General features: G+C 45.7%; 1 protein-coding gene across 1 annotated transcript in view; it reads left to right on the forward strand.

The window, feature by feature from the left end:
* Gpr143 (G protein-coupled receptor 143) overlaps nt 1–12585 on the forward strand; it is a 34134-nt gene extending 21549 nt beyond the window's left edge. Inside the window, exons 9-10 of the mRNA XM_048797387.1 lie at nt 651–879; nt 12158–12585. Coding sequence (XP_048653344.1) covers nt 651–879; nt 12158–12252 — 324 coding nt within the window. The 3' untranslated portion in view covers nt 12253–12585. The remainder of the gene's footprint in view (nt 1–650; nt 880–12157) is intronic.
* Nucleotides 12586–17414: the final 4829 nt, after the last annotated feature.

The raw sequence follows: 17414 nt of genomic DNA on the forward strand, positions 1-17414 counted from the left end.
CCCCCCCCCCGTATTTTCATCACATTTCATGTGTATTAGGAGCTGTTGGCAGAGAGGTATGCTCTGAGCCATGCAAAATTGTTATTTATGTTGTTCTGAATTTGGAAAAGTGTCACTTGAGATGACTTTCATAAGCCCACACGAGCCCTCCTGATCTGTGTGTTTTGGCTGAGAGCTTCACATGGCTCCTCTGGCTAGCTCTATGGAGTAATGTTACCCCAAGAACCTTGACTGAATCAAATTCTGACCTGGCAGCACCAGGTGGAAAGCCACAGGGGAGCAGAGGTCCAAGATGGCTGGTTCTATCACCTTCCTTGCTTGCATTTCCTCTCCCCCACTTTCCTTCCCCTTCCTCTCCTCTCCTCTCCTCCTGGTCCTCTTCATCCTCCCCTTCTCTTTCTCTGACCCCCACCCATCCTTTCTCTTCTCTCCCTTGCACTCTCCCCGCTTCCTCTATTTTCAGGCAGCCCTTGGAGATACAGAACCTACTACGGCCAATCTTAGTCTTGCCCCAAACCAAACAACCCACTTGTTCCGAGTGAGGGCAGCCCAGTGGGCGCTTGAGTGGAGCTTGGCACTATGTGGCAACTGAAGGCTCTACTTCCTGTCCTGCTTCACTGACTGCTGCATCTTTTTGCCTTTTCTCCCAGGGGATACTGAATCCTGCCCAGGGCTTCCTCTTGTCTCTGGCCTTCTATGGCTGGACAGGATGCTGCATGGGTCTCCAGTCTCCCAAGATGGTGATCCAGTGGGAATCCATGACGACTTCAGCAGCCGAGGTGGTGGGCTCTTGCGTGCGTCCTGAAAACCTCACTTGCAGGAAGGTGGCTCCAGTTGGGGGACACACTTCTGATGAGGCCCTCAGCATGCTGTCAGAAGGTAACTTACGCTCCACAGGCCAGGGCAGGAGTGGTGTGGCACACCAGAACTCCATGGTCAATCCTTTATCAAACACTGAGGGGCAGAGGGCGTGTTACAATAGCCCATGATGACTCTTCCATTTCGTCAGCCCCCCATCCTTTTAATATTTGAATGATGCCCTTCCTTTAATTATTAAGCCCTGTAGCCTGTGTTTTTTATAACTGGTTCCCAATTGGGCTGAATGGTATTTTGAATAGTGATAAATTGTCACTTTAAACCCTTTGATACTTTTGCTGTGAGGTGATGAATGCTATGACATGAGCTCTTTAGATTACAGGTACACTTCTCTGTCCAGCTCACTGGGGGCATGTAGGGCAAAAAGCCAAAGAGCCAGTACCAGCTTTTCCAATTTATCCTGTTCACGTAGCACTGTGATTGTCAAACTGTGCTCTGTGGAACCCTGATGTGATGCTTCAGGCATCTAATAAATAATTCAAATTCCATTCCAAAACTCACAGTAGAATCTGTGATTAAATTGAATACTTCAAATGTGTTGACTACCAAATACTAGCCTGCCCACATATTAACTTGAGTTAACCTAATAACTGAACTGATTTGAATGTGGAGCTCAGAATAACTTTCTCCTGTCATCTTTAAGGGATCACCATACAGTGATGGCAGAGGAGAATTACTTAACGGCTACTGCACGTCAGCTCTGTGGCCATTGAAGTTAGATGTGACACCATCAAGTCAAAGCAAAGAAAGTGTTAATTGTTCAAGTTGGTACATGATGGTAACTTTCAGCTCAGATTTCAGTTTGAAAGTTTTGAATTAACTGAGGTGTCCTTATAATTCTAATTGATTACAACGTTTATTTTTCATAAAATTCAAATTATGACTAAAGAAGTACATTTTTGCTAACATACACCTCTGTCTTAGGGTTTCCTTGTTAAGCTTTGTTTTAGTGGGGAAAAAAGATATTTGGGTTAAGGAAATAAGTTTGGAAATCACTACACTGAAAGCCATGGAGTTTTATTTATTTATTTATTAATTTTTTGAGAGAGAGAGAGAGAGAGAATTTTTAATATTTATTTTTTAGTTTTTCAGCGGACACAACATCTTTGTTTGTATGTGGTGCTGAGGATCGAACCCGGGCCGCACGCATGCCAGGCGAGCGCACTACCGCTTGAGCCACATCCCCAGCCCAAGCCATGCAGTTTTAACTAACGATTTGTAATGTCCAAGTAAAATTAGGCTTTCTGAAAGTGTGAATCTATAACTTTCTTCTACCCAATATGAATCAGTGTGTGCACACAAACATACACGCGCACCACATACACACACACACACACACACACACAGGAGACCAAAGAGAAACAATACGCTATCCAAGCTACTTTTTTATACCAAAGTATAATGTTGAATTTTGAAGTCAGAAAACTTTGAAGAAAGATATCTGGAAATGGCTACAAGAGCTCTGTTTTCTTTTCCATTCCTACTATTTAAATATTTTGAAGGAAGTTTCATTTTTAGGTGACAAGATGGGTTAAAGAAACATGGTGAAGAATTGATGGATTGATTCCATGAGACAGAATTGGTCATAATTGGGATCCTTGAAGGGAAACAGAAATACTTCAGGCTATAGTTATGACAGATGTACTTTGTGTTTATAGACTGTTCTTTGTTTGTGGAGCTGAGCATGGAATCCAGGGCCGCATGGATGCTAGGCTAGGCAAGCCTTTATCCTGGAGCCACTCCCCCAACCTCTGGATTTTCTATCTAGTAAACACAGTGCATTAAGGATGACAGACCCACCAGTTGGAATTGCTGTTAGCATGCTATTACCGATACCACCTGAGTTATGAGCCCAAAATTGCCATCTGGAACTACTTGGCTTTGTTGGTTTTCCCTTTCTGGTGGATTAAGGTGGCTGAGTCAATCTTTGACAGTCAAATAAAACACTAAAGAGAAATAACAATAAAAACTATATCCCAGTCTGCCCCAGGCACTCCAATCACCATGGGCAAACAGCATCAATCATATTCATTCTTTTGAGAAAGCTGTTGCCTAGGTCTGTGCTCACAAGTTAGAAATTTTTATATGGAGGGTTTTACACAACGCAAACGAACAGCCAACAGAAAAATAAACAGGGCAGTAATTCCTGGATTGCCTTACCTTCTCCTTTTATTTAAAAAAAAAAAATTATTTTTTTCCCTGGTGCTGGGGATGGAAGCCAGGGCCTCATGCATGCCTGCTAGGCAAGCACTTTGTAACTGAGCTGCACCCCCAGCCCTCTCCTCACTTTGACATTGTGTCATCTTTCACATTTCATTTCCGAAAAGGAGCTTTTCTTTGAAATTTGAACTCTATTTGTTTCATCAATTTGTATCTTGAAAAACAAATAGAAGAAGGAGACATCTAAAAAAACAACAAACTTTGAGTTTGCATAGTGCTCCCACAGGAGAAGTTGGACATTTCACAATGGTATCTTCCTTCCACATGGAAAGTTAGAGATCTCTTATCTTTTCATCTGTAAAGAAATGCTGATTTCCCCCTCTTCCTTTGCTTTTTAAGAGAACTGAGATTTGGGCTGGGGATGTAGCTCAGTTGGTAGAGTGCTTACCTTGCATGCACAAGGCCCTGGGTTCAGTCCCCAGTGTGTGCGCGCGCACACACACACACACACACACACAAAGAGAGAACTGAGAAGATGCTAGGGGTAGGCTGCAGCTCATTGGGCAAGAACTTCCCTAGCATGCCAGAGGACCTGGGTTCAAGTCCAGCATGATGCACACACAAAGTTGAGATATAACCCATATAACATAAAATTCATTCTTTTAAAGTGTACTCTTCAGTGGTTTCTGATATGTTTACAATGATGGGTAACCACTGCCACTATCTAAATCTGGATTATTTTTTATAACCTCAAAAAGAAACCCCAAGGCCCTTAACAGTTAATTCCCATTCCCCTTTCCCAGCCATGGCAACCAATAATCTTCTGTCTCTACGCATTTGCCTCTTATGGACATTTCACATAGATCTGTCCTTTGTGTCTGATTTCTTCTAATTAGCAAAGTTTTCAAGGTTCATCCATGTGGCACACGTATATTAGTATGTTGTTCTTTCTTTGGCTGAATAATATTCCATCCATCATATGGATCTACCCCGTCTCTGTGTTTTAAACAACTTTGGCTGACTGCTAAGGATTCCGTCAGGCTCTGAATTAGGTGCCACAGGTTATAGACTTTGCCCTTAATTATCTCACAGTGTACTGGGTAAATTAAACAAGCTTTTAAAAATAATAATTCTATTCTAGTAACAGAATAATCTATGTAAATACTTTTTTGAAAGAACTGGGTGGAAGAAGAAAACAAGTAGGGAAAGCCTTTTGAAAAAGACAAAATACAATACTGATTGTATTTTTAATTTTGGAAAGAATTTCTCTTAAAATGGCAGCTGTCAGGCTAGGGATGTGGCTCACTAGTAGACTGCTTGCCTACCACATAAGAGGCCAGGGTTGCATCCCCAGTCCTGCCCACCAGCACCCCCCCAAAAAAGAGGCAGTTGTCATTTTAGACACCCCGGTGATGTATTGTTAGCTAATGCCTGTTAAGTCAGTTTTTGGAAACACAGAAGTTTGTAAAATCAACAACATCTCCTGCAGAAGTATGCAGTGGAGGTGATACGAAGGTGCACTAAGGCTCTTAAGTGTACATTTAGTCACCCTTGAAATATTAAAATTAAAGTTGTCCCTAAGAAAATCTATTTGATATTTATTTTAAATAGATTTTTAGTTGTAGATGGACACAATATGTTTATTTATTTATTTTTATGTGGTGCTGAGGAGCAAACCCAGTGCTTCACAGATACAAAGTGAGCACTCTACCACTGAGCCACAACCCCAGCCCCCATTTGATACTGAAAAAAAACCCAAATTGTCCCTAAGGCACAGTCCCCACCATTTTGTGTGGTAACCCTACAGAAAATTTGCATATGTTGCTCAAAAACAAACAAACAAAAACCTTCAAAAATATTTTTTTCCCCCTTTCAGAAATTAAATCATTTTAAAGTTTTGCTGTTTAGGACACTTAAGCACATTGGAAATGATTTCTGTGTGACTTTTGGCAGTCATCAGCCCATTGGGGACAATTTTAAGAGTTCTTCTAACTCTTCCCTGGTCAGTATGTCTCTGGTAGTCACTAGTCTCTCATCTGAGAATGTGCTTTACTTCTCTGTTGGTGGAGGAACTTCCAGTGTCATTCAAATATATTTCCCAGGGACTATGCCGTCTCACGGGACTATTTGGCATTTGCATCCATCTCAGCTTGTAACAATTCTGTCTTTCCATAATACCTCATATCTCACACAATTCATTGTTGCCCCCACATCCACGTCTTTCCCACAGTCCTCTGTCCTGTCCCACAATTCCTTGCTTCTCCACAATCCCGTTATCTCCCACAATTCTTAGTTTCTTCCATAATTCTGTTATACCCAAAGTGCCCATCTTTCCCACAATCCTTTGTTCTGTTCCACAGTTCTTTGCTTCTGTCACAATCCTCTGATGTCTCCTAATTTCTCCCACAGTCTCTGCTCTAGTCCACAATCATCTGTTGTTTCTTTTCTCCAAGAATCTGCTTCCTCTGTGTGAGAAAGAAATTGAGCAATCATTTGCTCTGGACCACAGTACCTTCTCCCAGAATCCTGTGTGTCCTCGTTATCCCATGACCCCTCCCTTGTTTCTCCTGGAATTCTTTGTTCCCTTGATCTCCCACAATCCCTTGCTTCTCCCACTATTGTGTTCACGTCTTTGTCCCAGAATCCTCTGCTCTGGCCGGCAAGTTCTCCTCTTTCCCAGAATTATCTGTTCTCTTATTTCTCCCACAATGCCCTCACAATCCTGTTCTCACCTTCCTCTCAGAATCCTCTGCCCTGACCCACCAGTCCTCCTTTCTCCCAGAATTATCTGTTCTCTTATTTCTCCAAGAATCCTCTGTTCTCTTGACTCTCCCACAATTCCTTGCTTCTCCCACAAATCTGTTGTCACCTTCCTCCTAGAATCCTCTGCCCTGACTCATAAGTCCTTCTTTCTCCCAGAATCCTCTGTTCTGTTTCTCCCAGAACCCAATGCTTTTCCCATAATCCTGCACCTTCCTCCCAGAATCCTTTACCATGAACCACTAGTCCTTCTTTCTCCCAGAATCCTCTGTAAACTAGATTTCCCCCAGAACCCTTTGCTTCTCCCACAATTTTGTTCTCACCTTCCTCCCAGAATCCTCTTGTAATAAACCACCAGTCCTCCTTTCTCCCAGAATCCTTTTTTTCTCATTTCTCCCACAACACTTTGCTTCTCCCATAATCCTGTTCTCACCTTCCTCCCAGAATTCTCTGCTCTGACCTTAAAGTCCTTCTTCCTCCCAGAATCTTCTGTTTTCTATTTCTCCCACAACCTATTACTTCTGCCAGAATTCTGTCCCTTTTATTCTCCCATATTTCTCTTCATACCTTCCTTCCAGAATCCTCTGTCCTGACCCTCAGTCCTCCTTGTTCCCACAACCTTTTGCTTCTCCCACAATCCTTTTTCACTTTCCATCCAGCATCTTCTGCTCTAACCCATAAGTGTCCTTTCTCCCAGAATTCTCTATTATTTCTCCCACAACTTCTTACTTTAACCAGAATCCTGTTCTCACCTTTCTCCCAGAATCCTATGTTATGATCCACAGGTAGTTCTTTCTCCCAGAATCCTATGTTCTCTTATTTGTCCCACAATCCTTTCCTTCTCCCGGAATCCACTGTTCCCTTAATTCTCCTGCAACTCTTTACTTTTCCCATAAGCCTGTTCTCACCTTCCTCCCAGAATCCTCTAACCTGAAAGTCCTTCTTTTTCCCAGAATCCTCTGTACACTTGATTGTCCTAGATCCTTTTGCTTCTTCCACAGTCCTGTTCTCACCTTCCTCCCAGAATTCTCTGCCACAAACCACCAGTCCTCCTTTCTCCCACAGTCCTGTTTTTATTTCTCCTACAATGCCTCTTCCTCCAGAATCCTCAGTTCTTTTATTTCTCCCATAATCCCTCACTTCTCTCACAATCCTACTTTCACCTTCCTCCCAGAATTCTCTATCATAAACCACCCGTCTTTGTTTCTCCCAGAATCCTTTTTCCTTGCTTTTCCCACAATCCCTTGCTTCTCTCACAATCCTGTAGTCACCTTTCTCCCAGAATTCTCTGCTCTGACCTGCAAGTCCTTCTTTCTCCCACAATCCCTGTTCTCTATTTCTCCACAACCCCTTGCTTTTCCCAGAATCCTGTTTCCCTCATTCTCCCACAAGCCTGTTCTCACATTCCTCTCAGGATCCTCTGAAATGAACCACCAACCCTTCTTTCTCCCAGCATCTTTTATTCTTATTTCACTCACAACCCCTCTTCCCCAACAATGCTGTTCACTTTATTCTCCTGCAGTCCCTCACTTCTCCCATCATCCTGTTCTCACCTTCCTCCCAGAATCCTCTGCCCTGACCTTCAAGACCTTCTTTCTCAAACAACCCTTTGCTTCTTCCACAATCCTTTTCTCACCTCCTCCCAGAATCCTCTGCTCTAACCCATAAGTTGTTCTTACTCCCAGAATTCTCTGTTCTATAATTTCTCTCACAACTCCTTACTTTGATCAGAACCATGTTCCCTTAAATCTCCCACAACCCTTTACTTCTCTCAATCCTATTCTTACCTTCCTCCCAGAATCCTGTAAGACCTGTGAGTCCTTCTTTTTCCCAGAATCCTCTGGTAGCTTGATTCTCCCACAATCCCTTGCTTCTCTCACAATCCTGTTCATACCTTCCTCCCAGAACCCTCTGTCCTGACCTACCAGTCCTTCCTTCTCCCAGAATCCTTGTAAAATGGATTCTCCCATAATCCCTTGCACCTCCCAGAATCCTGTTCTCCCCTTCCTCCCAGAATCCTCTGCTCTGACCCGGAAGTTCTTCTTTCTCCCAGAATCCTCTGTTCTCTCAAATCTCCCACAATCCTTTGCATCTCCAAGAATCCTCCTCTTGCCTTCCTCCCAGAATCCTCTGCTCTGACCCAGAAGTCCTTCTTTGTCCCAGAATCCTGTTCTCAACCTTCCTCCCAGAATCCTCTGCTCTGACCTGGAAGTCCTTCTTTATCCCAGAATCCTGTTCTCTTGAATCTCCCACAATCCCTTGTGTCTCCCAGAATCCTGTTCTCCCCTTCCTCCCAGAATCCTCTGCTGTGACCCAGAAGTCCTTCTTTCTCCCAGAATTCTCTGTTCTCTAGAATCTCCCACAATCCCTTGCATCTCCCCAAATCCTGTTCAAATCCTATTCTCACCTTCCTCCCAGAATCCTCTGCTCAGAGCCGCAAGTCCTTCTTTCTCCCAGAATCCTCTGTTCTCTCGAATCTCCCACAATCCCTTTCGTCTCCCAGAATCCTGTTCAAATCCTGTAATCGCCTTCCTCCCAGAATCCTCTGCTCAGAGCCGCAAGTCCTTCTTTCTCCCAGAATCCTGTTCTCTCAAGTCTCCCACACTCCCTTGCGTCTCCCCGAGTCTTGTTTACACCTTCCTCCCAAAAATTTTTTTTAAACTTTTTTAGTTGTAGATGGACGCAACACATTTGTTTTTGTTTGTATATGGTGCTGAGGCTCAAACCCAGTGCCTCACACATGCTAGGCGAATGCTGTACCACCACTGAGCTATAACCTCAGTGCCCCCTCCTAGAATTTTCTGCTCAGATGGGCAAGTCCTTCTTTCTCCCAGAATCTTCTGTACAAAAGAGTCTCCCAGAACCCCTTGCATGTCCCAGAATCTTGTTCTCACCCTCCTCCCAGAATCCTCTGCTGTGACCAGCAGGTCCTCCTTTCTCCCAGAATCCTTTTTTTTGGAATTAGGAAGTCTTTTATTTTTTGTAGTTGTACACAATCACTGTATTTTGTTTTTATGTGGTGCTGAGGATGGAACCCAGGACCTTGCACGTGTAAGGCGAGTGCTCTACCACTGAGCCACATCCCCAGCCCCCTCTGTTCTCTTGAATCTCCCACAATCCCTTATGTCTTCCAGAATCTAGTTCTCACCTTCCTCCCAGAATCCTCTGCTCTGACTGGCAAGTCATCCTTTCCCCCAGAATTCTGTTCTCTTGAATCTCCCATAATCCCTTGCATCTCCCAAAATCCTCCGCCATAATGCACCAGTCCTTTCTCCCAGACTACTCTGGTTGCTTGATTCTCCCATAATCCCACACTTCTCCCAGAATTGTCTGCTCACTTACTTCTCCTACAACTCTTTGCTTCTCCTACAATCTTATTCTCACTTTTCTCCCTGAATCCTCTGACCTGACCTGCAAGTCCTTCTTTCTCCCAGAACCCTCTGTTTCTCCCACAAGCCCTTGCTTGTTCCAGAAGCCTGTTTCCTTCATTCTCCCACAATCCTGTTTGTGCTTCCTAACCCTAACCCTAACCCTTTCTAATACAAGGTGGGCAAAGCTTCCAACAGGAGATGTTGGAGAACTCAGAGGTTGCCTTCAAGGCCCTTTCTTTTCACTGCTTCTGAAAAAACATCATGTCAGCATGGACTTTTCCCTTTTTCCTCTGCTACCTGCAAAATTTCTTCTCTCAAGCCACTGTAGGGCAATCATCTCCCTCTTGTAGGCATCTTGTGAAGCACCTTGCAGTTTTCCAGCTGCCTGTCCTCCAAGTAGTGCCTTAGAGAGCTCAAGAACTGGACATTGTGCTACTTCCCAATGCAACAAGGGAAGCTTTCCTTGCATAGCAACCTGCTTTCCCTTCACTTCCCTCTGAAAGTAACATGTGGTGGTCCTTGGCTTGTGATCGCTAGGAGAGCATCCAAGAGAACCCACCCCAGAGCCTCGGGCTCTCTTGGGTAGGTCAGGTGTAGTCCGACACCTTGAAGCATCTGGGCCCAGGTCTTGTATGCTTTTCCAAGGCTCATCCAGTGTCCAGAGCTTCAATGCTTCTAAGGAATTCAAGATATGAAGGCATATGAAACATCCAGTATACATCCAAATCTAAGTCTATGTGGGGCTGGGAGGTTCCCAAGAAACTTTCTGGACTTGTAAAGCTCATTAAAGGGGCCATTTGCAGGGTGTTGGTCCTTTGGCATCTTGAGGCCATTATCACTTGTATTTCCTACAGGGACTTGAGATGTTCACAGACTTTGCACCAATACATAATTCATCAACACCCTCCAACATCCTTGTTTAACTAACTTCTCAGGGTATTCTCTGAGAAGATCTTTTAAAACTAGAAGAGAATACCCATGGAAATCCAGATCTGCTTCAAAACCCACAGCTGCAAGCACCCACGTAACTCAGACAGGGCTGGGCTTGGGTGGCTCTCTGCCAGCAATATTTGCTTCAAGAAAGTTGTCATGAATAGATATTCTTCCTCCATGAAGCCCCAGGGGAGGAATGAAAGACGAGGAAGACCTCAAAGCCATATAACCCACAGCATGTCCCGGGTGTGAGGTCACCAGGGCTTATCCTTAGCTAGACCTTGATCACAAGTCACCATGTGACACGCAGCTGAGTCTTCCTGAAAAGGACCACAGCAATCCCACACAACTTCTCAGAAGCCTGGGCTGTCCTCATAAAAAAAAAAAAGTGGGCAACCCTGGTAAGAATCAACTCTTTGTCAAGTGCCACCAGTGTCCCTCCACCGGGAATACTCTTGTGGTACCACATGTGTCTTTCAGAAGTCTCCCAGCTGGTTCTTGGTAACTCAGTCCCACAGAAGGTCTACTCTCCTCTCTGTGGGCAAACCAAACTCTCCTTAGGATTTGCCTGTAGATGGAGCCCTGCAACGTCACGACTTTCACCCACCATTTCAATTCCTTTGCCTTCGAGATCATGCTGGGTCCGACTTTCTCTCACCTACATTCTGCTAAACTCATCTTCATCAAACCCTGGGAGGAAGATCTGAGTGCTGTTTCCTTCACAGTCCACAGTCGGTTTACATGTGTTTATATTGGAGGAATGCTGAAAATCACACTTGCCTTTTTATTTCTTAATATTTTTTAGTTGTCAATATACCTTTATTTATATGCGGTGCTGAGAATCAAACCCAGTGCCTCACACCTGCTAGGCAAGCACTCTTCCACTGAGCCACAACCCCTAGCCCACACTTGCCTTCCTTTAAAACTGCTTGATCCTGTTTTTCTTCAGAGTAGTCTGAACTAATCCTCCCACACATGAATGCTGTATCCAAGTGATGCTGAGGCACTTACCCGACTGTATGTATCCATTCAGCATGTTTATTGAGCACCTTCTGTGTGCCAGGTGTTAAGACATTAGGGACATTGTGATAACTCAAATTTCCTGTCCAGAGACACTCCATTCTAGGGGTAAAGACAGAGTGAGAAAAATGCAAATAAATCTGTAATATTAATTCTACGAAGGGAGACCTAGCAGGAAGAGGGGTGCGAGAGTGGTCTCAGATAGGATGACCCTGAAGTGTGTCTGGGGAAAAGGTAACATTTGAGCTGAGATTTGAATTTAGTGTAAACTAGAGATTTGCAGGTAGAGAGAGAGAGATAAAGATAGAGACTCACTTGCCACATAGAGTTGAGGAGGTCACACATTGCATCTTCCGCATCAGTATGGAAGCAGACACTCCTGGGGTAGGTATGGGATGAAAGAATAATTGTGCCGTTTGTGGCAAAGGGTCGCCCCACCACAAATGTGGAAGGTGTGCCAGTGGAAGGATGAAACAGACCTTTACATCGTTGGGGAGGGGAGGGGCAAAGATTCCATGTGGATTCAGTGAGCAGCTCTCACTCCCTCAGCACCTCCCTCCACCAATGGGAAACTTCCTTTCTTTTGATGGTGGGAACAGAAATAGCCATCAGGACCCAGTATGCAACAGTCCATGCCTGGTCAAACTTTGTTTGCTTAGGGCCTTGCTTTGGCCGAGACTGGCTTTGAACTTGCGATCCTCCTGCCTCAGCCTCCCAAGCTGCTGGGATGACAGGCGTGCACCACTACACCTGGGTACCAGAATTTTCTTAAGGTTGACTGTAGGCAGTTTCCTGTGGCACTCAGGTAGCAGTTAATTATCAACTGCACTAGATGATTCTGCAGGATTTGATTCATCATTGGGAATGATTTGATAAAATGAAGATGAACTGTACCATAGTTTCCTCCAGACCAAACACTAAGACATTTCATTTATGCACACTTGGTGTGTTGCCGAGTCCTCAGGGCATTTTCTGCAGCTGGAGGAAAAACCTTCAAGAATGCAGGTGCCATCAGAGTCTTCTCTTTTCCTCTCCAGGTTCTGATGCCAGCACCGTTGAAATCCATACTGCAAGTGGGTCCCGCAAGGAAAATGACGTTGACATGGCTCACCCAACTCAAGGACACCTGTGAAGGGATGTGACTTGGGTCTGGACTCTGTGGTCCTGAGGTGGTACTCATCCCTGGTCCTCTAGAAGTGCGTCCTTGCTGTCCTCACTGCATGGTCAAAGCATGGCATCTCTGAAGTCCCACTCTTATTACTGTGTTAGAGCTTCCTCCCGAGAATCCTCTTCATGCCAGGAGACGCCATTCCACATGGACGGGCTTGGGAATGGAAGGATTCCTTCTAGACCGCTCTGCCTAGTTGGCATTAGCAGTTCTGAGGCTGGCTGTAATGTGAAGTGCAAGATCCGTGTGTTTGGGGAAGTAGTTACATAAAATAAAGTAATTGTGACTGAGCCCCCAGTCCGACTTGGATTGTATCCAAACAATATACCCAACAGATGCTCTTCCTGCCAGTATGAGGGATGCCAAAGAGCAGTAGAGGAGCATAGAGCTGCACGGCATAGCTTTGATCCCAAAATTCCCATGTCATATTGAAAACTGAGATTAAGGAATCCATGGAACCCGACCTGTACTTACAGCACTGCCTACATCTCCACCTTTCCATCCGTTAAAATTTCATCCATCAATTGCTTATCTAGAAAAGACACTATTTTTCAAAGGTGCTGTAGACATGTGTCCCATGGGACCTTCCTTTGAATCTAGATTAGGACTCCCTTTCATTCTAGAAGAGCTGTCCAGATTTTGGAGTCACAAAGCTGCAGGTGGATTCGGAGTTCACTGCGACCTCAGGGATCTCAGGGCAATTTTTGCTGCATCTCCTAAGGGGAGAGGGACCATGCACACCTTGACCAAAAGTCCGGAGGGGTAGAGGTGTGAAGGAGGTTTGAATTTCCTGGGGGGCAACTGTGTGGTTGTGTCAGTCGACTGTGTTTACCTCCATGGCATTGGCCCCACAGACTGATTTTGGCTGCTTCTCTCTGTGCAGCCCCCGATCTGATGCTCCAGTCCTTAGAGCTGCCAAGTACCCTTCTCATTGGCACGTTAGGTTCTGCGGCTGGCAAGTAAGAACCCCGAGTGGCCCGCTTCCCGGTTACAAGTCCTCCTCCTAGCTGGTGCGTCATGCAGCTAGCTGACACTCCCAGCATGGCGGCTCTGACTGGGATGAGCTCGGATGAGGATAAGTGGAGACTTCCTCCCATCCTGGCTGCTGACCAGATGGAAGAAAGAACACTAGAGATAGGACTTCAGGAAACACAGAGATAACAGTGGGCAGATCAACAACAGAGACAGCCTGGGTTTTGAGCCCTTTTCCTATGAGGCTGGAGGCATGTCCATTTGCTGTTTTGTTATTATTTAAGATGCCAGGTGCTACAGTAGGGAGGCTAGGGGAAAGCGATCCAGTTTGCTGGTGAGGATAGGAGAGCAGGGATACTTCCAGGAGGGAAGTTCTTGAGGTGGGAGGGAATTGGGATCTGGAACCAAGGGGCTGGGTGGTCTGTGAGGAGACCATGACAGAGGCAGAGCTGGGAGGGGAACTGGGGGGGGGGGAGATGAGGTGGTGCCCCTCAGATAGCTCCCACTGGATTTTAAGCGGGCCAGTTTATTAGCCCATTTATTTACTACCATGAAAAAAAATTTGTAGTTAGGTTGGGTGCAGTGCTGGCCACCTGTCATTCCTGAGGTAGGAGAGTCACAAATTCCAGGCCAGCCTGGTCAACCTTGCAAGACCCCGTCTCAACATAAAGGGTAAAAGGGCTTGAGGAGCAGCCCCTGGGCTCAATCCCCAGTTAAAATCAAACAAACAAAACCATTAGTGGTTGGCTCCTTCCCCCAATTTCACAGAACGCATCAATATCAACGTCTACAGTTGTGTAGCTACTACAGAATCTAGATACCCTGCCATTTTCCTGGGCAGTCTCTAAGGGTTTGAGGATAACTCTCTTCCTGACCAACCACCCATTCTCCAGAGAACCAACTTCAAAATTTTAGCACACGAGTTCTTCCATTTCCACCCTCCCTACAGTCTAGTCTGCTCTGGGCCCTGTCCTGTTGACAGTATTCTCCAGGCCGGCCGGTGGGCTCTGGGCTGGCTTACCCAAACTGTCCATGAGATGCTTCACAGACAGAGCACCCAGACCAAGGGAAAACAAAATTAGTTCATTCAAATCTGGATTCTTACATAGAAGGGCAAAAGACTAGCTCCACTCCTCCTTCCCCCTTCTCCCACACTCCACCAAGTGACACCCAGCTACAGAAATCAAGATTCGGCACGCAAAGGTGCCCGGAGCGCTTTCTGTGATCACGAAGGCTGTCCATAAATCTCTTTTAACAATGGCACTGACCCGGGGGGTCTAGCCCACATATACAGGGGATTTTAGCCCAGATCACAGGGATCCATGTGGTCTTGCTGCCAACCAGCATCCCACTTCAGTCAGTGCCCGGTCAGCTTCACTGTGCAAGCCCAGCTCGTCTGGCCTGTGTTTCTTGGGTCCACGGCAGCTCAGAGCCAGTCCTCAGACCCAGGTCTGGCCTGTTCCAGAACACTGCTACATCCTGGCTTTCAGACACCCCCACCCCAGTTAAGGGGCAATCCTGGGAAGAGGCAGTTATTTCCATAAAAGACAGAATTCTGTATCCATTGATCAGTGTCAATGTGGGAGTTACCCAGACAGACGGAGAAACCACAGGCACCCAGATCTCTAATATCAAAATAGAGCAATTTATTCAAGACACTGAATATGATCTGTCAATTCTCTCTTGAAACAAATGAGCTATGACACACAAGGTGATTTTTTTTTCTTTCCCAAGAGCGTGAGGAGTGAGTGGCGGGGAGTAGAGAAAATGGGGGACAGATATTGTTTAACAGAATCTGGAAAATGCTGACGGAGAACCACGTCTGGCTGTACGTCTGACACAGACAATAAAAACTGCAGAAGCCAGAATCTAAAACTTCAGTGAGTGGTGGAAGAAACATTTCTGCATTTGACAAGAAACACAATGATGAAAAAGAGAGCAGGAACAAGAGGTTAAAAAAGGGAGAAAAATAACAAGGAAAAAAGCAGATCTTTACGTTGGACAAAGTGCACTTCACTTGGCTCCATGATCTATTTTTAGAAAGAACAAAAAGTCAAGTCCTACGGTGTGGAGTGGAGTCAGAGCGTCAAACCCTGCAACGTCCATCTGGCCCTTCCAGGCCCCCGTGGGGCAGCTCTCGCCTCCCAGGTAGATGCTGGACATGGCTCTTGGTCAATCTGAACCCCACCAAAGATTCCAAAGAGGATTACCGCATCATGTCTGCTTTCAAGGTTAGATTTGGTCACTAAGACTTAAGCATTCCTCACAATTATTAAGAGCTGTAAACAACGTAGAACAGTAATTGCATGATACACGGGCCACCCCTTGACTACAAGGATGAATCTAATGGCGCTCTGGCAGGAGGGTGAACAATGGTCTGTAGACAGGGAGGTTCCACAAATTGCTGTCGACCATGGTGTTCTGTGGGTGGGGGATGGACTTCAGGGGCACAAGATGCATGCCCCCGTCTGGTCCCCTGGTGGCCCATGCTCACCGAGTCCAGTGGCTAGTTGTGAAGCAGGAAGGTGGGCAGGCTGCTTCGTCCTTCTCGGGCTCCCTCCTGTGCAGGAACTTGTCACGAGCCTTCAGCCCTCAGCTCCCACCTAACAATTCTGATGAGGCTCGGATTCATCGAGGGGCTAATGAGACCCTGGCTACCGACATCCATGTGCAGATTGTCTAGTGAGTCCCTGACATAGCCCATGGCAGTAGAGGGCTTGTCTAAGGAGCCATATCCCAGCAATGGGCTAACTTTGGACAGCTGGTATTCTGTAGAGAGAAACATTTTTACTTGGGAAACAGTAAAGATGGTGTTTATCGGGATCCCCAAAATCTGCACCCCAAACCTAATGCATCTTCAGGGCAGGAGATTATCAACTTATTGGGGGACACCTGCTCTGTTCAATGGTGACCCATGCAACTTTGGCTTTCTTTGCCGAGTATTTAGGTGCCACAGCTGGAACACAACACTCAATAACACGAGCACCTCTTGGTCTTTCTGGGCTTGCAAAATTCACCTACCAAAGTGGAGGCGGTCTGAGGAGGATTAATGCACTCTGGTATCTGCAGACGGCCTCTGAGCATGCTCAATCGCGCAGGAAGCCCCTGCTCTTCATGATGGGCGACTCTGGGCTTCTCGATAACCTCACCAACATTTCCTGCCCTTCCCTACGCCCAGAGGAAAATCAGAGGGGAGAGGCCCCGTCTTTCCATCTGTTCCCCACTTGCTAATTTAAAATCAGTGTTAAGTTGTGACGAGGGCACTACAGTCACCTGATCCCACGACAGCAAACCTTGCTAGGAACACAAAAACTTGTTTAATTTTTTTTTTTTTTAAAATAGTAAAGACCCATTTTAAAACAAAAGCAACAAAAAGTCCCCACCCTTTTTCTAGTCTCTCGTGAAAGAAAGGATAAAGCCGGTAGAAGTGGTTAGTAACATTCTACCTAGGTCATGATTCACCTTCGGGAATGACAGTCTTTCTTCCGTGATATTTTGCGTCTTCTCTAGACCGAGGTGCGCTCTGGGGAGCCTTCAGGTCTACTTTGCAAGTACTTTCCCAGTGTGTGCTCTTGGTGAGGTGAACACTGGAGCTATATTTCTGGGGAAAAGGCGTAGGTGACAGCAGAGGCCGGCTGTCGGTTTGGAAGCCTCCCTCACTTGTTTCGCACCAGCTGATGATGCGCAGGACCGTCCTTCCACCCAAGGTCTTCCTAAATGCCTTCCACACAGCTGACGGAAAAGGGGCGAGACACCTCGGGCTGCCAGTGACGTCTGACCTTTTTTTTTTTTTTTTCCTTTTTAAATATGAATCACAAAGCTCTCTATGTCTGATGGCCATTTTAGGATTTTAAAATCGTTTAAACATAAAAATATTTTTTTTTTTTTCCAAAAATACTCCAGGCTCTTTCTCTTATAAGTCATTTTTTTTTTTTTCCTCCTGTAAAAAGTCCCCCTCCCTGCCTTCTTACATAAAGCACTTATTTATGCGCCAAAAGTGCCCTTGAGACCTAAGACGTGGAGCAGCTATGGGTGACAGAGGGGAGCGGGGCAGTGGACGGGTGGGGAGAGAGCTGTCCATCAGGGCTTTCCTCATCACGTCACCCTGTCCCTGGCCGCGTGTGTCTGTGTGTGTGTGTGTGTCTGTGTGTGTG

This window comes from Marmota marmota, unplaced genomic scaffold (genome assembly GCF_001458135.2).
Source record: "Marmota marmota marmota unplaced genomic scaffold, marMar, whole genome shotgun sequence".
NCBI lineage: Eukaryota > Metazoa > Chordata > Mammalia > Rodentia > Sciuridae > Marmota > Marmota marmota.